Raw genomic sequence first — 21,653 nt, forward strand, 5'->3', positions numbered from 1 at the left:
CCGCTTATTTCTAATCTTATGCTAGGGGCGTGCTTTTGTGGGTCAAGCCAGGTATCTGTTTTGTAGTTGATGACACTGTTATAGAGGCAAAAGGTTGATGAGTATTTGTGCTGGGTCACCTTGATATCTGTCAACAACTCCTGGGCTCCGTCTATGCCCCTAACACTGAACAACCTACATTCCTACACAGCTTATCTGAGACGTTATTAGAATGGGATGCGAATAAAGTATCGATCTGGGTCATTGCTTAAGATTTTAGATTATGAGAAGCAGTCAGTACACAACCCCACTAGATAAATCCTCAGATAAGTGGTATTTAGTATAGGGTTATTGCGCCGCTAGGTAGATTTGCACGATTTATATGGGATTTGAAACAAGTGGAAAGACGGTGCTGTAAGGTGTGGAGAACCACTAAACTCCACAAATCAAAGCCTAAACTTTATAAACAAATTACTTCACTCTCCCGCACACGTCAATTGATAAACAGCTTTCCCTACCGTAGTTAGGAACACGTTAATATTTGTCATAAAACAACATAAATTGAAAACAATTCTGTCTGGTTCTTTTTTTGGGCTTTTATTTTTGTTGTCTTGTGTCTCAGTTGTCAACAGCCACAGCCAACACGTTTTTCGTCGCTTAAGGGGCGTGATCCCGCAACTTCCTCAAGGCAGTATAGACATAAACATATAGAGTGCCTCTGTACTTAATGTATCAAGACCTCTCACAGGCAATATACAGAGTGCATACGTAATGTCATAACGTGCAAGGAAACAACACAAGGTTAAGCCAAACAGATTATAGTTTCAGTACATGGTAAAAGGGATTGATTCAAATAATTGTGTACAGGAAACTGCCTCTAAATAAAAGACGGAATATAACCCGAATGCGATGGAGAGAGACATTTATATATTCAAAGGGGCTTCAAGTTATCAAATAAAAGCCAAGTGCAACCTTAATACCCAGAAGTGTATCGCAAAGTGTGGTAAGGCTGTCATAAAATGGGTGTTCGGCCTCAACTGGGAGTAGTGCTCAGTGGAGAGTGTGTACATTAACATCAAGAAAATCAATGTTGCCAATTCTAAGTGTAGAGATAAGTGTAGTGAGAAGACTGTAAACCGCAGTGTCCACAAAGAATACAACCAAAAAATACCTATTTCCTTCCAATCGCTGTATTCTGTAACGTAAAAGAAGAAAATACAAGTGTACAGTTAACTTCTAATCAACCTACTTAAAAGTGATGTTTCTAATATAATGTAATAAGTCCACCCTGTATCCAAAATTTAAACACCTACTTGAAATGTGGTGATATTTCCGACCCACATTGGGGTTCCGATCAAGGCAGCATATCCACAGTATCAGTCAAATGTAAAAAGTCTCCTTGTCAATTCAAAATACGGTTTCTGTGAAATCCATATGTAATGTATTAGCCCATAATCTAATAAAAACAATGGCCATCTAGTCTGCACACTTTTAGACTGAGACAAAATATCTAATATCAAAATGCTGTGTTTATGTTAACGGTTTATCCGTGTACATAATATGTAGGATATCCCTTCATACAATCCAGTTATTCCCCTATAGTAAATAATTGTCACATTTATTAGGCATGTGTCCATTTAGGAGCTTTCTGCGTGCTAGCAGTCCGCTTATGGCCAAATACACACTGCTTGTGTGTGTGGACACTAACACACTTCGTCATTGCTTAATCCAATATGTTTATAACAAACCAAGTTATAACTTCCTACCTGCGTTTTCACCATATTACTCTCACGTTTTTAGCCGATTCAATTTGCCATTCAGTAAATAACTCTAATCGTAAACATTTCATAGACTTCAATTCAAGCGCGCGGCCCTGCTAAAAAGCCTTTTACAAAATCCAAGCACTTTAGGCATCTGTCCGTACGTCTTCTTACCTCTGTGTGTATTCAAAAGGGACTTCACACCGCACTTCTCTCTCACCGGGTTTGGTGGCAAGCTCGCGAGTACCACTGCTGTCAGCCATTAAAAAGACCCACCGTCTCCTAGTTTCCAAACACCCGCACGTCAGCACGTCCTCTCTCCGTGTTGTGAAAACTTACGATGGACTATCAAAGTGGCCTTGCACGGCCGCCATCTTGTAGTGTGTGTATTAAACGTCGGTAGCTATTACAAAATTCTAATGTCACATGCATAATATCTTGATTGGAAATGGTAAATACCAAATTAAGAGTGAATTATACTTAAATGAATTTGCTTCTTTTGTTATCAAGGTCTATCAAGACCACAAAAAACGACATGCAGTGTTGTAATTTCAAAAGGTAGTGTCTAAGAGAACAACATTTGAAGTCCTCATTCTCTCCATCTCTTAAGGTTAGAACAAAAAGCATCTAAACAGGTCAACACTCATATATGAAAATTGACAATGTAGTACCTCCAAAATAGAATTTTTTTCTTGCATTTACATTCTATAGCATAGACAACAAACTATAAGCAATTGATATTCATACTGGTCTCATACATTTTACCACTAGGACCATGAAACTGTGTGTTGGAGGCATATGAGCTGCAGATTGTACACCTTAGCATTAGACCGCCACCTGGTGTTTGGCTCGGATAAATGCAGGTTGTTGTTGTCTTGGAAGAAGTCTTTGTAGCCATGATATAGGTGACTCCTCCCTTGGACAACAGTGCGCATGGGAATCGACTCCATCCTTAGATTGTTTTTTCCGCCTCTGGGTTCGGAGGAAAGTTTCTCCGCTCCGGCCAGAAAAACATTTTTCAGCAACTTCGAAGCGCAGAACTTCCACAAACTTCAACAAACTACCTTCGTCATCGAAGACAAGGCTTTTCGACCACATAACTTCCATTCCGGTCATCGAAGTGGGCCGTTAGGCCTATCGACGCCGTGCGGCCTACACCACAAGCATAGAACTCCGTTCAAGAAATGCCGAAATGCCAGGCAAAATTCCCACATAACTATCACCACGAGGTCTGTAACCTCTGCCTATCGCCGGAACACGACGAGTCGACCTGCACAGCTTGTGCGTCCTTCCGATCGAAGAAAACCATCCAGGATAGGAGGGCCAGTCGACACGAGATGAGGAGATCAGCCCCAGCACCGGAGGATATCTTCGACGAAGAGGTTCCCCTCGTTCCCGAAGAAGACTCTCCGGAGCTCCAGATCGTATCATAGGCAGACGACTCAAATGACTCCATTCCATCGGGTCAGCGCGTGAGTACTACTGTCCCTGCACCACATACTCTGCCCAAACCATAGGCAAAGGTCAGCACTCCGCCCAAGGGGCCCAGTCGAGACCGAAAATCCACTTTGACAGCCCCACCATCGAGCCCGGCTCCGAAGAAACCAACAAAGCCTTCTAGTGCCTCGACACCGAGTAAACATCTCCTGTCGGCACCGAAACATAAAGACACCTCGGCACCGAAGCCAAAAGACCCTTCGGTACCGAAGCCAAAAATCGTACCGGCACTGAAACATAAAGACGTATCGATATCGAAACCGAAAGAAGCACCGGCTCCGAAGCCGTCCACTTCCACATCTTCAGTGCCGAAGACAAAGAAGCCTGATTCTGAGGTGACCAAACCCTTGAACATGCCTACGAAGCCGAAAACAAACCCTTCGGCACCGAAAACTTTGCCATGGGACGTTACAACACCTCCCAATTCTAAGGAAAAACCACAACCCCCACCGGAGCCGAAAAAATCGAAGCCCAGGAAGGTTGTAGAAGAGGAGGAACTTTTTACACCAGATCCTCAACAAAAGAAGATCTATATAGACCCAAAGACAGGTCATGTGGGCACTACACTTTACAAGAGACCAGCAGATGCACCAACCACTCATGTGGTGCCTGCCAAGAAGGACTGTGCAACATCTCCTATGCACCCTTCCTCTCCTATACCTCTTCTTCCTCCTTCTCCTATACCTCCTCACATATCACCTCATATATCTCCTGCACATTCTCCATTATCATCACATTCCTCACAGCAAAATGATGATGAATATAACTAAGAGGGAGGGGAGGATGAGAAAGAGCCTAGCTCATACCACATAGATAAGGGTATATGGGATTATTCAAACCCAACAGAGGTACCCTTATATGATTTTCCAAATCCACAGAATATGCTTGACGTTCCAGAACCGCATTCATACCCATCAAAGCCTTCTCCTCCAGAAGACCCAATTCGTTTTAGTCATTTGTTAAACAGAGCTGCTGTTTACCATGGAGTGTCTATGCATTCTGACGATATTGAAGAGGATTTTCTCTTAGACACCTTTGAGCACTCAGAGGACTGCTAAAATTTTTCCAATGATTAGGGGAGTAGTCAAGCATGCTCCAGAAGTATTTAACTCTTTCGCTGCGGCGGCTATTCCGCCGCAGTGCTAAGGGGCGGGGGGGCCACGCGGCGCTCCGTTAAGCCCCTCGAGCTGTGCTTGTGACGGAACGGTTCCGTCACGGCCCGCCCGCTCAATAGAACGTGCCGCGCAGGCACGAAATCAGTGCCGCGCACGCGCGGCGAGCTGGCCGTGACGGAACCGTTCCGTCACCAGCACAGCCCACCCGAGGGGCGTGACGGAACGGTTCCATCACCAGCGTGGGAGGGGTTAAAGACCCTGTACGCACGAGAATTTTAAACCCTAGAATTAAAAAGAAATATAGACCAGCACCTACAGACCCAGTCTATATTAAAGGACACCTTCCACTAGATTCATTAGTGGTGTCCAATGCTAGAAAAAGGGCTAATTCTCAAACATCAAGAGAAACGCCCTCACCTGATAAAGAATCAAAGGTAATTGCTGCATCAGGGAAAAGAGTAGCTGCACAAGCGGCAAACATGTGGCGTTTAGAAAATACACAAGCCCTCCTCTCTCGTTATGATAGGGCTCATTATGATCAACTAGAAAAACTACTTCAACATCTACCAGATCAGTACCAGGATCAAACAACTGACCTTGTACAAGAAGGCAAGCTCATATCGAATGCCTCAATAAAATGTGCACTAGTTGCTGCTGACACAGCATCCATAAACACCAGTGTCATACTTAGGAGACATGCGTGGCTACGCATTTCAGGGTTTAAACAAGAGGTGTATACTACCATTTTAAACCAGCCTTTCAATCAAAACCAATTATTTGGTCCTGAAGTAGACAACATACTAGAAAAGATGAAAAAAGACACTGACACGGCTAAGTCTATGGGAGCTTTACAGTCTACACCAACTAGAGGTTCCTTTCGTCACTCCTCCTACTGAGGAGGCTCCGAGCAGACTGGAGCATACACTACATCATCTTTTAAATCACAAACCTCCTCCAATAAAGGATACTTTAGAGGAGGATATAGAGGAAACAATAACAAACGAAGAGGTCGCGGTAACAATAACAATCGATCCTCTTCCACTACCAAGCAATGACTTCCCTCTGCTCCCCCCCACAGCATACAACTCCTGTAGGGGGCAGATTAACACAGTTCCTGCCTGTCTGGAACTCCATTACAACAGACAAGTGGGTAAGACAGATTATCCAACATGGTTACTGCCTAGAACTTACAGCAACACCTTCAAACATACCTCCGAGACAGCGTCCAATGTCTACAGACCATCTAACTCTGCTTCGACAAGAAGTGTTGTCACTTCTACAGAAGGGTGCTATTCAAATAGTTTGTTTAGAAGAACAGGGAATGGGGGTTTACTCGCTGTATTTTCTAATTCCCAAAAAAAGACGGGACATTGAGACCAATAGTCGACCTCAGGCCCCTCAATCGCTACATACAATCAGATCATTTCCATATGATCACTTTACAACAGGTGCTTCCACTACTACAACAGGGCGACTTCCTTACAACACTAGATCTAAAGGACGCCTACTTCCATATCCCCATACATCCTGCTCACAGAAAGTATCTAAGGTTTGTACTAGAAGGACAAAATTATCAATTCAAAGCCCTTCCATTTGGGGTAACCACGGCACCAAGAGTATTCACAAAGTGCCTAACAGTAGTAGCAGCACATCTCAGAAGACAACAGATACATGTCTTCCCTTACCTAGACGACTGGCTAATAAAAGCAAAATGATTCAATCAGTGTGTCCAGCACACACAGCAAACGATTCAAACATTGCACAACTTAGGATTCACAATAAACTACACCAAGTCGCACACACATCCTTCGCATGTACATCAGTATCTAGGAGCTACACTAAGTAGGTCCACAGCTCTAGCGTAACCCAGCACAGCCACGATACAGAGCATTCAAGCCCTAGTCTCCAAGTTTCAACACCAGCAGTCTCTACAAGCCAGGGTGTTCATGAGACTAATAGGCATGATGGCATCTTGCATCTTCATAGTACCACACGCAAGACTGCAGATGCGTCCCCTACAAGAATGCTTAGCACAACAGTGGAACCAAGCTCAAGGTCAACTGAAAGACCTGGTGATGGTGGACAGCCGCACATATCGCTCTCTGCAATGGTGGAACACCAAAAACCTGACAAAGGGGCGGCCGTTCCTAGAGCCTGTCCACAAGTAGTGCTTACAACGGACGCATCCCTCACAGCGTGGGGAGCCCATCTCTTACATCACACAACTCAAGGACAATGCACCATTCAACAGAAAAGGTTCCATATCAACCACCTAGAGCTGCTAGCAATATTCCTAGCACTCAAGACTTTTCAACTTCAAGTACAAAACAAAGCTGTCTTAATTCGGACGGACAATATGACAGCCATGTACTATATACAAAAACAGGGGGGGACACACTCTCTGCAACTGTCCCAACTTGCACAGAACATTTGGAGATGGGCCATTCCTCAAAACATACATCTGCTAGCAGAGCACCTTCCAGGAGTCCACAATCATATAACAGATCTGTTAAATCGGCAGGCACAACAAATTCACGAATGGGAACTACATCCACAAGTTCTTCAGCCATTCTTCCAGAGGTGGGGGCATCCACACATAAATCTGTTTGCCACCCACGAAATCGCAAAATGCCCAGCCTTCACCGCCAGGTTCCCACACCCACAGTCCGAAGGCAATGCGATATGGATGAACTGGTCAGGCAGATTTGCGTACGCTTTTCCGCCTCTCCCACTCATTTCATTAGTAGTGCGCAAGCTCAGACAACAGTCTCTCACAATGATACTGGTAGCTCCCACATGGGCACGCCAACCGTGGTTCACCACACTACTAGAACTGTCTCTAGCTCCGCATCAAAAGCTATGCCTCACACCATCCCTGCTAACAAAGAACCATGGATAAATCAGACACCCAGATCCCAGCCAACTGAATTTGGCGATCTGGCTCCTGAAGTCTTAGAGTTTGGTTATCTAAACCTACCACCAGACTGTATGAATATCATTAAAGAGGTTAGAAAACCCACTACTAGAGTGTGTTACGCAGCTAAATGGAAAAGATTCGCAATGTATTGCAAAAATAATCACATTGATCCACTGGATGCTTCCATCCAAAATATCATCTGTTACCTTTTACATTTACAAAGGTCTAACTTGGCATATTCTTCCATACGCTTGCACCTTGCAGCAATTGCAGCATATCTACAAAACAGACAACACCTGTCTCTCTTTAGAGTACCATCAATAAAAGCATTCATGGAGGAATTAAAAAGAATAATCCCACCAAGGTTACCACCTTCCCCTGTGTGGAACCTAAATTTAGTACTCACAAGGCTCATGGGACCCCCGTTCGAGCCTTTACATAAATGTGAACTGCAATTTCTAACATGGAAAACAGCTTTCCTTGTTGCCATTACCTCTCTTAGAAGAGTAAGTGAATACAAGCTTTCACAATACAAGAACCATTTTTTCAAATACATCCTAACAAAGTGGTTCTTAGATCCAATCCAAAATTTCTTCCAAAGGTCATCACTTCCTTTCACCTAAACCGATCCGTAGAGTTACCTGTGTTTTTCCAAAACCCAGACTCTGTGGCATTACACACATTAGATGTTAAAAGAGCTCTTTTATACTACATAGATAGAACAAAATCCTTTAGGAAGACAAAACAACTGTAGCTTTCTCTCCTCCTCAGAAAGGCAACCCCATCTCCAAAGGTGGGATTGCGAGGTGGATTGTAAAATGTATACAAATATGCTATGCTAAAGCTAAACGTACACTAACAGTCCCTCCTAGAGCGCATACTACTCGCAAACTAGGAGCCTCTATGGCTTTCTTAGGAAACCTACCATTAGAGGATATATGCAAGGCAGATACATGGTCTACACCACATACCTTCACTAAACACTGTTGTGTTGATGTGCAAGCCAAGCAGCAAGCTGCAGTAGGCCAAGCTGTCCTTAAAACTTTATTTCAAACAACTGCAACGGATACAGGTGACCACTGCTAAGGGGAGACACTGCTGCACAATCGATGCTAAGGTGTACAATCTGCAGCTCATATGCCTCGAACGGAAAATGCTACTTACCAATATGCATCTGTTCTTGGCATGTAGAGCTGCAGAGTTGTACACGCACTCCTGCCTCCCCAGGACTCATATCCGTTCCAGTTTTCATCTCATTTTGACGCACACACATGGACATCCTTTTTCTTACTATATCTCTACTAACTCCATCATTTCCCATCATGGCGAAAAACAATCTAAGGATGTAGTCGATGCCCATGCGCACTGTTGTCCAAGGGAGGAGTCACCTATATCATGACTACAAAGACTTCTTCCAAGACAACAACAACCTGCAATCATCCGAGCCCAACACCATGTGGCGGTCTAATGCTAAGGTGTACAACTCTGCAGCTCTACATGCCAAGAACAGATGCATACTGGTAAGTAGCATTTTCCTTTCTTTTGAGTAGCCAATTTGCAAGCTACGCAATAGCTACAGCCATAAAAACCTTTAGTGTGATGGGTCAACCAGCTCTCGTTATCTGGTGGTTTGGGGTAGCTTGGGCCCAAGATGTTCCTCAGTGTCAGTCCCCTTCTGTATGTAATGGTTGGTTTCTCCGTAATGTGATCTATAAGGGATATGTCAGCCTGTAATAGGTGCTAATGCTTGTCCAAACTCCACCTGAGTACCCCCGACCAATTGTTATAATCGGTAATTATTCTTATTGTCTCTGCCTTAGTCGGTCTCTTTCTTATCTTTCAATATATCTTCTCTTTTCAGTCGATATACCTTTAATTCAGCTCTCTTAAGAGTAGACCCATCGTAACCTCTCTTCCTGAATCTTGTTATGGTCCCCTTCTTTTGTTCCTCAAAATCAGTGTCTATGCTGCAATTACATCTGACTCTGACCAGTTCCCCATATGGGATTGCGCGTATTTGATGCGGTGGGTGCGCACTAGACGCGTGTAGTAGTGAGTTGCATGCTGTTTGTTGCGAAAAAGTCTGCTCTGAATCCGCTTGTCCTTCACAAAAAATTCAACATCCAAGAATGAAATCTTGTTTTTGCTTATTTCTTATGTAAATTGGATGTTAAGGTCATTGGTGTTTAGATATGCTATAAATCCTGTCAGTTTGGTCTGTGTGCCTGTCCAAATCATGAAGCAATCATCTATGTATCTTCCCAATATAGTATGGAGTCATTCCACTTGGAGCCTTTAGGGCCCCAGATTCTTCTCTCCTCGAGCCAGCCCATGAACAGAATGGCAGTGGAGGTAGAGAACCTGGAGCCCATCGCAACTCCTTGTTTTTGACTATACCATTTGTCTTGGAACAGAAATACATTGTTGTCTAGTATAAGCTCGACCATTTCGATTAACATCTCAGTACGGTTCCAAGCACTGGGGATTGAAGTAATTTGTTTATAAAGTACACAACCCCACCACTACTCAATAACTGGCAGATTTGTGTTGCCTGTCGCAGCTGACAGAACTGGCCGGTTACTGGCCTGACTTATCCGACAAGATCTGCCTAGACACCCCATTGTGACACTCCAATCTGCTACGGATAGCCTCCTATGAACTCAACAAGCCATATATGATGAGCCAACACACCACAACACTCTCTTTTATCACTCATTCTAAGACGCGTGACCCGAAGTTTTTAACTCTTTCCACAATATCAATGCCCCGCATTACCCCAGATCAACTTATGAATTAAATGAACCTATTTCATATTTTGAGGTCCTGGAGGCGATAAGAACATTAGAAACAGGCAGGCCCTAGGCCCAGATGGTCTGCCTGCTGAATTTTATAAAGCCTATGCGCCCTGACTTGCTACGTGCCTATTGGTGTTGTATGAAGAAGCCCTCACTGTTGACAGCCTCCCTGCTTTCCAGAGAGAGGTAACCCTAATATCCCTCTCTAAACCTAATAAAGAAGATTTTCTGGGATAGTATAGACCCCTAGCCCCACTCCACACTGATTACAAGATCTTAGTCAAGATCCTCGCAGACCTGTTGGCGCTGTTGGTCCTGTCTTTAGTGCACTAGGATCAGAAAAGGCTTGTCCCAGACCTCAGTACTTCCTTTAATTTGTGTTGCTTTTTTCGAGTCATGACTTACAACAGCATTGGCCACATGCCGGATGCATGGTTTTAGATCTGTAAAAGGCCTGTGGCTCCCTGGCATGGTCTTACCTTTTTAACGTATTACCTCGCTAAGGAATCAGACTCCAATTTCTCCACCTGGTGAAACTGCTGTACACCCACCAGCTGATCAGGGTCAAAACGGGGGCCTCTTATATCGGCCCAGATTAGCATAAATAGAGGCATTAGGCAGTGCTGCCCACTATCCCCCTTACTTTTTTCGTTAGTGATTGAGCCACTGGCAGTAGCCCTTCGCGATCCAAGAAGGCACATGGGGCATGCCTTTAATGGATAGGACTCACATTATATCCCTCTATGCTGACAACATATTACTTTATTTTAAAGACATGTATACTATTCCTGCCACTATAGCTTCAACACTCAATGCATTTCCCACCCTTTCTGGGTTGAGGATTAATTGGTCTCAGTCCTGCCTGTTCCCTTTCACACCAGATGGTCCTAACCCCCTTTTTCTTCTGAATGACACAAGATGGATTTGCAGCCTAGTACGTTTCGGTACATCAGAGTGTGCATGTATATCACCACCCGGCGTACCACTTTTACAGCAACGTCTCCCTTGCTGTAGTGTCCCTGCGCTCCCAGATGTCCTCTGGTGCTCCTTGCCTTTGTCTATCATGAGACAAGTGGCGCTTCTAAAATTGTGGTCCTGTCACGACTTTTTTAATATTATTTTGCTAGCCTCCCCCATACATTCCCGCAGAGTTCTTTCATTCATTTACTAGTCAGGTGTGGGAATTCCTTTGGAAAAAAAATCCAGGATGTAGGTTGGCATTGGTGAAGTTATCAAGTGGATAAAAAGAAATTAATTGAGAACTGCACACCAAAAAATGCTGAAAACTCTAAGGAAAACATTCTCAAATGTTCCTGCTAGTGTGGTCTACACAGTTTGAGGGCTGCTGGTCCCTAGTCTAAACATGAATGTGTGGGACTGATCAGGCGCGATAGCCTGAAAAAAACTGTGTGCCCAGCTGATGAATGTTAGGCAGACTTCTCAAAGTTTGTGCCAAACATAAAAAAAGTGACAAAAACAGTATTCAAAGAGTGTCTCAATCGGATCTTGGGCACGGTGTCATCAAATGCAACGTCAGTTAAGATTATTTTAATGATGTTTTTGTTGTGCAATTGTTATTGTTGTTTCAGCAATTATGATACAATCATATTTTCATTGATTTAATGAGTTGTTGATAAACTTCAATGTTTCAAGATCCATGAAAACCGATTGAGACATTGTATTTGAATACAGTTGTTTTTGTCACGTTTTTTATGAAAGTTTGAAATTTGTTTGGCACCAGCTTTGTGAAGTCAGCATAACATTCATCAGCTGTGCACATGTTTTTTTCAGGCTATCGCGCTTGATCAACCCCACACATTAGCAAAGTTATGCCTACCAACAGATCAGGGTGGATTTGCAGTTCCACAGTTTGAGTAGTATTATCTTACCTCACAAAGCTGGTTGATTACCCGGTAGTACGCAGGCTTTCACCTAGAAAATAAGGCAAATACTATCCGCATTGGGGCTTGCCCGCCATCCTGCATCTGTTCCACCCCTATACGCAGGCAAAAACACCTGACTTCTTGTTGCTGACAATGGCATTTGGCTGCTACTGCCAGTGTCTCATTCTCACCCGCCCTGTGAGCCCTTACGCACCAGCATTGGAGTTACTCGGAATGCTCAGGAGTGACAGATGCACTTTGATTGCAGAACTGCCCACATGGCACACCGCTGGTATACACACCTTAGGGGATCTCTATCGAGAGGGAGCTATAGTCCGTACGAAACGTTAATAGAGAAGGATGGTTTAGCCCTTTTTAAATTTTTGTTATATAACTCTGTGATTGCATCCTTGCACTGCCCCGTCGCTCACCACCTTATGTCGCCGCTGGGAGGGCGACTTGGAACGCCCCTACACGGATAAGGAACAAACCTCCTTGTTGGAATGCCCTGTACATGTACCACAAAATTCATGTTTTAAACTCATTCAATCATGCATAGAACTTACCTCACACCTGACAAAATTAACCGCTATTATAATAGAACAGATGCTGCTTGTCCTAGATGTCAGCAAGTCAATGCGGACATACTTCATATGCTATGGGCTTCATACTTCATATGCACAGTTACTGGTTATGTGTCACATCCCACTTTCCGTATGCACTAGGTGCCGGGACCTACACTCGTGGGAGATATATATGTCTTTTGAGTTTCTATCGTAGACATAAGAAACCTAAAGCTACCTATTGTTTCCTGGATTTGGTTTTCATAGTGGCCAAACGTCTTATTGCTCGTCATGGAAATCACTGGAATCTCTGCTATTAATAGCCTGGACGCACTTACTGCTCACTTACACACAAGCTGAATGTGTTGCCCTGCATAGAGAGGATAACCTTGGTTTATGCAAATACCCTATTGCTTCCTACTGGGACACCATTCTGAATGAACTCCAGACTGTTAAGAACACTGACCCCGCCGATAACATGGAACCTTAGGAGAGCGCAGTTAACTTCATCATTATTGATGGTGCTGTCGGATACTAATGACTGTCAGACTCTCCTCGCATATGCGTTACTAGAGGTTCAACTTTGTGTACAAAAAGGGACGGGTCATGTACACTGTGTTATCGATATATTAATTATGAAAAGTGGCTGGGTCTTCATACGGGTTTTCTAATGGTTTCTTTTTGCTTCCTTTGCTGTTGTGTATTGATTTCTAAAAATGAACACATAGCTATTTTCCTCATGACCAACTTGCTACACTGAAGCATTAGTTACTGTACAGATCTCCTCTATTGTCCAGCGGAAAATTGTTGAGCTGTTTATATCTACTGGAGACTGATATTTAGACCTTTTCTTTTTCTGTAACCTAGGACTTTTGCCCCCTGTTGGTACTTTCGGTCAATTGTGTGTCCTGCTTTAGGCACTATATATTATATTACTTCTTTTCTGCACTTTACTCATATTGTAAAATGCAAAACCTATAAACTGATTCAACAAAAAAAAAATTGAGTGGTTGTCCAGCACCATGCCTAGATGCATGCCACAGATTTCTTTGGAGATGTGGAGCCATGCCTGATGGATAAGCCATTTGATTCATCCAAACTCTTTAGAGAAGAATTTGGCTAAAGATAGTTATGCTGCAGCTCACACCCCAGGCTTATTGTCTCTGGCCCATCAGTTTCACTAAAAGCACTTCAAATTATGTGGTTACTCTAGGTGCCTTGCTTATCACCAAAAGTAAACCTCTTAACCCATACATCAGTCCGCACAGCCCTTTCTGTACTCTTGAGGATGCAAGTGTTGCATAATCTGCAAGGAGAGCAGGCCTCCTTTTTGTTGCCGACGGTGACTGCCCATGGTCTTCTGCGGCCAGTAGGGGGCAGAATTTATTTCCACCTGCTTGACTGGCGTGTAGTTATCTCAGACCGATGGTTCTTAAAAATTGTTCAGAATGGTTATGTACTCTTCTTTTTCAACCCTCCTCATGTTCCTTCTGTTTTTGTTCGGACTTCATTCTTTTCCAAGGAAGTGCCACATCTACTGGCGAAATGGGCAGTAGAGAGAGTCTCCAGGCAGAAAAGGGCACTGATTGCTACTCTCAGTATTCTTGGTGTCCATGAAAGATGGCAGTTGACTGAACCTTGAAGTTCAGTTCCTGAGCACCTTCTTTAGGGAAGGGAGTTGCTCCTTTCCGGCAGTCTCACAGGCACTTCATTCGGTTCCTGGTGGGGTGGAGCACTATTAGTTTACTGGCCTCGCCCTATCCCCCTAGTTGTTCACTAAGGTGATGGCGGTGGTTGCGGCCCATCTTTCCACATTGTAAGTGTATGTGTTCTTTTACCTCCTTAATAGCAACAGTTAGTTGCGGACCACCTACAGACGTGTTGTAGTCGGCTTCCCTAGAGTTCTGTCAGCGAGCAAAAACCCCATCTCCAGCTAGTTCAGATTATTCTTTTTCTAGGAGCAGTTTTGATCACAGTGGCATTCATAGCCTTTCTGTCCCTTGCAATGAGCGGAGCCTGGGATAATCAGAATATGGCCTTGATATTTCAGGCTTGGATCTGGGTTCTTGCCATGGCAGTTTGATGGTTTCTTGGGCTTTTGGCTTTATGTAAACTTTTGGTGTCTCGTGAGCTCTTCAGTGGAACATCTGCCTTCTGTGGGTTCAGCACTGAAGATGCATCACTGACATCTGTGTAAATCCCAGTGACCTCATATTTTTAACGGTGGATGAAGGACTCCAACCTGATGTGCATAGGCCATTCTTCCTACTTAATCTAGAGATCACAGTATTGGCAGATGCATCAGCTGTGGGCTAGTGGGTGGCTGCCTGGATAAAGTGGAGGTTAGAGGCCTCTTATCTCCAATGGAGCATATCAGTGTCCGAGCACTGCATGCCATCCAGCTGGCCCTCAAGTCCTTTGTCTTCCTTCATAGGCAAACCTCTTAAGGTCATGAATGACATGACCTCCGTGTAGTACTGCAACAAGCAGGGCAGAGTGGTGTTGCGTATACTGTGCCAGGAGACGCTGAAACTTTAGCATAGATGGATCTTTAATGCATTCCCTGTCCTCTAAGGAGGTCAATTAAATCCAGAAGGGACAAGCTCTGCAACCATCTTCTGGCCAAACTTAAAGTGCCATCTGGAGCCTGTTCTTGGCATGTTTGCCCTGTGGTGCATGCCTTGGTTAGATCTTTTTGCATCTGCCGAGAACCATTAGTGAAGTACATTTGCGTTCTGGTGTTTACATCTTGAGGCTTCTTAGGGGATATATCCCACTTTTCTTAGGACTTTGGTCTCCTTTATTTATTTTTGCCTGCATCTGTGCTGCTGATTCTCTGAGTTCAAAGAGCCCAGGATGGACTGGAGCTGATCTTTGTAGCCCTGTACTGGGATCACAGTCTCAGCTACTCCGAGCTTGGGAGTCTTTGCCCCCCAGTGACTCTTCAGGAGGACCTGCTATCTCATGAACAGGGCAGAAAAGCAGCAGAGTGTTTTTTTGCTCTTCCTGCGTAAGTGCTGGATGGGATTTGGCCACTCGTCTTACATCTATTAAGTTGATCCATTCTGATTGCTTGGCAATGTTTGAGAGCTGGTGCAAGGATTGTCAGGTAAATCCACTTCTGACTAAGCTTTCTGATGCACTTCTATTTATTCTGTCTTTTGCTCGGCCAAACCTTACAATGAGCACCATTAAAGGTTTTTTGTCTAACCTTTAGACCTTTCTATGTTTGCCACTTCAGCCCTCTTTCTTAAAGTCATCAGTTGTGATGCTTTTTTGTGAAGGAGCTTGCATGTCTTCCTGCATTTTTTCTTATGCCACCGTTGGATCGTAATTTGTTTCTGTATGTGTTTGATGTTCACACTTTTGAACCAGTGCAGAGCTGTTCTTTGAGATGACAGACTGTTACTCATTGCAATAACTTTGGCATGCCACATCAGCGAGCTGCTGGCACTGTCAGTACTGCTGCTGTATAGAAACTATTTCCCAAATGGATTGGTGCTCAAGACTGCCATACTTTCTTCCATAATTGGTAACTTCATTCTATGTGGGTCAGTCAATTGTGCTCCCTGCTTTTTCTCTTTACTACATCCTTTTATGGAGGGGAAGAGGCTTCATCATTTAAATCCTAAGAAGGTCTTAGTGTTTTTTAGTTTCAATAATTTTTATTGTATTGTCTCTAAATGAGACAATGGAAAAAATAAACCTGTACAATTAGTGGTGAGCACATTCACCAGTTAGCAATTATCACATACCTCCCCTCCACTCCCATCCAGTACCAACCCCTGCACTGGGCCACTGCCATACATTAGAAGAAGAAGACAGTCGTAAATCATCAGTCCTCCAAGTTCACAGAGGAGCCAAATCGTGAGATCAACGTAGAACTGAGCACTACCAGGGCTCGCAGCTTTGGGGGCAGATTCTTCCGCTAAAGTCAGGCGCCACAAATTGAGGAAGAGTTTAGATTTATCAGCAAGGTCATAGGCCAGCTTATTGTGCCCAAAGAAATGCCAAACTTTATTGAGCCAGAGTTTATAGTTTGGTGTCACAGAGTTTGCCATTAAGGAGAGGATGGTATGTTTAGCTGCCAATATGAGATGACAGAACCGCTTTCCAGCTGTTGAGTGGAATTCGTAGAAACCCTCTGATGGTCTGCCAAGCGGTGCTAGCTCAGGAATTTATCAATCTCTTGACATTGAATCTGTCAGATGGCAAGAAATATTTCGTCCAAGAAGTCTCCTAAGAGAGAGGACATGGCTACAAGATATATAGGAGGGTACCCTATTCCCCCCCAACCTTACAGCAAGTATCAGAACAAGCCGGATTAATGAAATTAGGCCAGGCTGGTGTAAGGTGATGGTTAAATAGTAATTTGTACTAGATCTCCCTACCATCAGCATCGCATGCAAAATTATTAGTATGAAGGAAAATGTCATGCCATTGGGGAGTTGAGGATACTGGGAGACCAGGGTCTTAGTTGAGGTAAGGCCCAGGAGGAATTTTTCAGATGGTGTGAGAGCTCTGGTGGTGCTGCCTTTATTGTGGTGTGTCGCAACCCAGTCCTTTATTTGGAAATAGTGGAAGCGTTCAGACTCAGGGACCCAATATTAGTGTTTAATATCCGCGAAGGACTTCAAAGCACCAACTACACAAAAGCTTTGAAGGTGGAAACAGTCACTGGACCTCCAGATTTTAAAGTTGCAAGTGGACATGCCTGCCATGACGTCTGTGTTATCCACAATGGGCTTGAGTGGGGCATGAAAAAAAGTAAGGCTGTCTTTATGTAACAGCGTGCCACACGGCAAGCATGGTCCGGGTACATGGGAGACATGCAACAGTTGTTCTCTCATACTTTTGGGGACCCATGGTACTTCACCTATAGGTCTGTCAGCCAGATTTTAGTCAACATAACACTCTGTATTAGTTTGTACCTTTAACCAATACATTTGCATAGTTGTCAGGCTTGATAGAGAGTGAGGTTCAGGACCCCCACACCACCCTTCCTCTGATGCCTCATGCATGTGTTTGCAGAAAGTTGGGATCGGTCACCCTTCCATTTATAATTCATGCAATTTGTCTGTGGGTGGGAGATGTCTTCTCTTCTAAGCGGAAGGGGTATGACTTGGCATAAATACAGAATGCAAGTTATCAGGGTCATTTTGAGTGCAGAGATGCGTCCCACCTCAGAGTGTGATTCTCATATGCTACTAGTGAAGATTTAGCCTCATGAACAAGAAGGTAAAAGTTATTTCTTGCGCATGTTTGAAGGTTGTCAGTTGGATGCCTAAATATCCGACTAAGAGCATGATTTAGATCTTGGTGGACGGGTTACTCCGTCGCAGCGATGACTGATATTCCGTTAGCCGAAATATAAATCCTGTTAAATACTACAGGATTTGTATTTCAGTGGACTGGATATTTGTCACCATTGTGAAGGAGTAACCCATCTGCCAAGATCTAAATCAGGCCCCAAGTCAGTGGACCAGCGGAATGGTGTAGCAGGGTCCAGCCAATCGGCTAGAATGTTACCTCCGACAAGGATCAAACCCTCCAATGTAGCCATAATAATTTGGAGGATTGCCAATCCTCGAAATTCCTCAAGCAGTGATGTTAGAACCTGAAGTGATTGTTTTGGCTAAGAGAGGGTGAGGAGGCGGTCATCCATGAAAGCAGACCCCTTAAAGGTGTCGCAGCAGAATGATAAACCATGTGTTGGCGGATGGTCTCTAATTTTCTGTAGGAGGGTTTCGAAGAAGAGATCAAATAAAAGTGGGGACAGGGCCAACGCTGTTGAGTGCCTCTATAAATAGATATGGAATCTGAAGCCTGGCCATAAACTCCGATTTTAGCTGTGGGGGTGTTGTAGAGAGTGGCGATCGAGCCAAGTCATTGCGTACTCAGACCAAATCTCTGCAAGACAGCAAAGAGCATACCCCAATTCACCTTATCAAAGGAATTTTCAGCGTTGTGGAACAGGACTGCCGCTCTACCCTTTTTTCTAGCTATATTAAGCATGTTCCGGACATGTAGCTTCATTGAGAACTAAGCCACCCTTATCAGATTGAATAAAAGCAGCCTGTCTAACAAGTTGGCCAGTACCTTAGCAAGGAGTTTAAGTTAAACAAGGAAGTTGGCTGACAGGAAGGGTAAGCATCAGTCGTTGCCCTGTTTAGATAGCGATACCACATACACTATGGGTAGCATCCCTGTTGGCAGTTAAGTAATTTAAAAGAGCGGGGAGGAGTTGTGGAGCAAATCTGTTTTAGAATAGTGTGGTAAACCCATCCAGGCCCTGAGCTTTAGAAGCCTTAAGTAGGCCAGAGCAGCTCACCAGTGCCAATTGGTTAATCCAGTTCTGTCACGGACATAGCAGAAAGACAAGAGGAGAGTGATCTATTCTAAGCAAGTGTTTCACAAGGCTCAGGAGTGTAATTTAGCACTTAGTTTCTATATCAATCACACTAGGGAGCATGGAGTGGATGACCAGGTGGTTGTTGGATTCCCCAGTGCAAAGAGTCAAGGGCAGTTCAGGAATGAACCTTATTGATATTGATCTTCCTTTGCCAATAAGGAGTGTTCTGTGTGCCGTCAGGCTCATTCCACCAGTGCCAAGTATGCACTAATGATTTGACTAGAGGCATTCTGGTGCTGGACATGCGGCAGGTTGCTACTTGGGCATCTGCACACATGTTCATTGAGCACTATGTTTTCAGTCATCAAGTCCTGGGGAAGGGATGTCATTTTGCTCACTCAGCTGCGCGGGGCTTTCTGGTGTAAAGTGCACTCCTCAGATCCACTGTCTTGTGGATGGCCCTGCTTGAGTATATGTTCAGAAGTTGAGGAATCTATTAGAAGTAGCCATCGGAAGAACAAGTTACTTACCTTCGGTAACGCTGATTCTGGTGGATACAGTCAACTTGTGCTGAGTTATAAGTTTCCATTTTAGATTTAGTACACTGTCTAATATACAGATTTTGTTTGTTGCACCGCTTCTGAGGGTGATGACATAAGTTTTTATTTTGTATAAAAATGGATGTCAGCGCTCAGGGATGTCATCTTTAGTTGGCCCCACGTTGTCACTGTCATAGACTGGATGAAGCTGCCACAGAGGCTGAGGGTTCTACATGTTTCCTGCTATTGCAGGGAAAATGTCTGCATACAATCTGGCACCCTGGGGCAATTCAAGACGTGAGGTGTCTGTGGTTAGATAGCGTATCCACCAGAAAGAGCAATACCTAAGGTAAGTGTTCACTTTGATTGAAATCAAAACTTGCATTGTTTGAAAATGTCGTAAACACACTGTTGGTTGTGTCTGTTGGTGGGTGCAGATGAGATTCCTGAAATTGTTTCTTTTTTACATTTGTGGACTTAAGAATTGTTATGTATACTACTAAAGGTGTACTTTAAGGAAAAGGTTTTTCATGAATCATTTATAAAGAAAATGTTGTGTTTAATACTTCAATAGGACTATAATTAGGAGAGAGGATGGTAACAAATTATTTTCCAACTTATTATGAACAAGCTTTTTCCAATGTTTTTGTTTATACCATTACAGTTTTCATTGCAAAAAAGTATCTTTTCTGTCTTTATGAATCTGTTCCTCAAAGTTGACATGACAATTCTAACCAAATATAAATCAAATTTCTGACTGCAGACTCTCCTGGCATGAAACAAATCTGTGCTATGATGGAGCACACAGTGTTGTACAATTCCACATTTTGGTTGCTCTTTCAGTCAGAAGCAAAACTTTGTATGCTGTAGTAAAGAATCTCTGGCTTTCGTGTCCAGTAGATGGCATGACACACTACATCCATTCAGAGCTTTTGACCTTTTCAACAATGCTTAGTTAACCTATTGTAAAACAGAATGGCCTTAACTGTTATTTCCGTTTGCTGTAAAATGTCTTCCGCGCAAGTAGAAAAAAATGTTATTTGAGAAAGTCAGTGTAGTTTCTGCGATTCTTAAATGTGGAACACCTCCAACATATACTCTGTTTCCATTTCTTCGTTGATATTTCTTTTTCCTCAAACTTTGTTGCTCAGAATGTCTTTAATGCTAGCCAAGGAGTCCGGGATATGGACTTAATTTACTGGACTTCTAAAGTGTTTTTTTCTCAGGTGAGTACTTTCAGGAACAGTTTTCTTTCTGTATTGCTCATTTCATCATTGTTTGGTTAGAATTCAGCTCTCCAAGTGAACCTTTTACTCTGTCGTATTTGTCCCTGTGTTCTTTTAGTAGCACATGAACCACCAGTGTTTAACAGCGGCATACAAAGTTCAAACATTCCCATTTTGGTATATCTGTAATTTAATTGTTTTCCTTTTTTGTTTTTGGTGTTTTGTCTGTAAATCACCTTTTCTAACCAAAACTCTTGTGTGATTTTGTATAATTGACTATATTATATTTATTTAAATATTACAACTAAAGTTAGATTTGTTGTAGGTTAGTGATGCGGTAAAGCTAAAAAGTTATTTCAGTCAAATCTTATTTTCAGTCTTAATATTGCTTCTACACTTAGCTCTAGAAGGACCCCTGGTTATAGACCGACAGAAGGGTAGGTAAGAGTGCTCCATCTTGTCATTTTGCACAGAAAAGGAAGTGGTGGCTGTAATATCTATGCATACATGCCAACCCTCCCGATTCAGACTGGAGAGCATGAGATTCTACTCTTCCTTCCGCTGTAAAAGTCAGAGAACACATTGATCCCGCCTCGGACCCAATGCCTATTCTGTATGTGTACAGTCTCATGTTAGTCCTTCAGCCTTCCCAAACACTTTCTTGATCCAGATCAGGCTTTCCAACAAGCTAGCCCCCATTGACTGAGCCTTTACATTCACTAAAACAGATATGATTTTCAAGGGGAAAAAATGTGTTTGTCTGCTATCTTTTCCGGAAAAAATTAAGAACATCAAAGACAAAAGATGAGACATCGCCTTGAGGCTCCATCATCACTTACGCTTCATATGTGAAGGTTTGGTCCATCATCACTCACGCTTCATATGTGAAGTTTTGGGCATCTTGGAGCAATTCTCAATCGAGGACAAGTATTATGAGAGCGAGACAGGGAGCCTGCTGCTACCTGTTTCTTCTGATGCAACTGGCTTTCCAGACCAACAGAACACGAGTAGTCTGGAAACATAGGTG

The 21,653-nt window shown here is 43.4% G+C and overlaps 1 protein-coding gene across 12 annotated transcripts in view; it reads left to right on the forward strand.

The window, feature by feature from the left end:
• Nucleotides 1–21,653, forward strand: part of MYCBP2 (MYC binding protein 2) — a 2,065,574-nt gene that overhangs the window by 1,159,382 nt on the left and 884,539 nt on the right. Inside the window, exon 53 of one of the 12 annotated variants that reach the window (XM_086934844.1) lies at nt 20,552–20,626. The exons of the other annotated variants lie outside the window; for them this stretch is intronic. Coding sequence (XP_086790970.1) covers nt 20,552–20,626 — 75 coding nt within the window. The remainder of the gene's footprint in view (nt 1–20,551; nt 20,627–21,653) is intronic. 12 annotated transcript variants of the gene reach the window in all.

The sequence above is a fragment of the Lissotriton vulgaris genome, chromosome 8 (assembly GCF_964263255.1).
Source record: "Lissotriton vulgaris chromosome 8, aLisVul1.2, whole genome shotgun sequence".
Lineage (NCBI taxonomy): Eukaryota > Metazoa > Chordata > Amphibia > Caudata > Salamandridae > Lissotriton > Lissotriton vulgaris.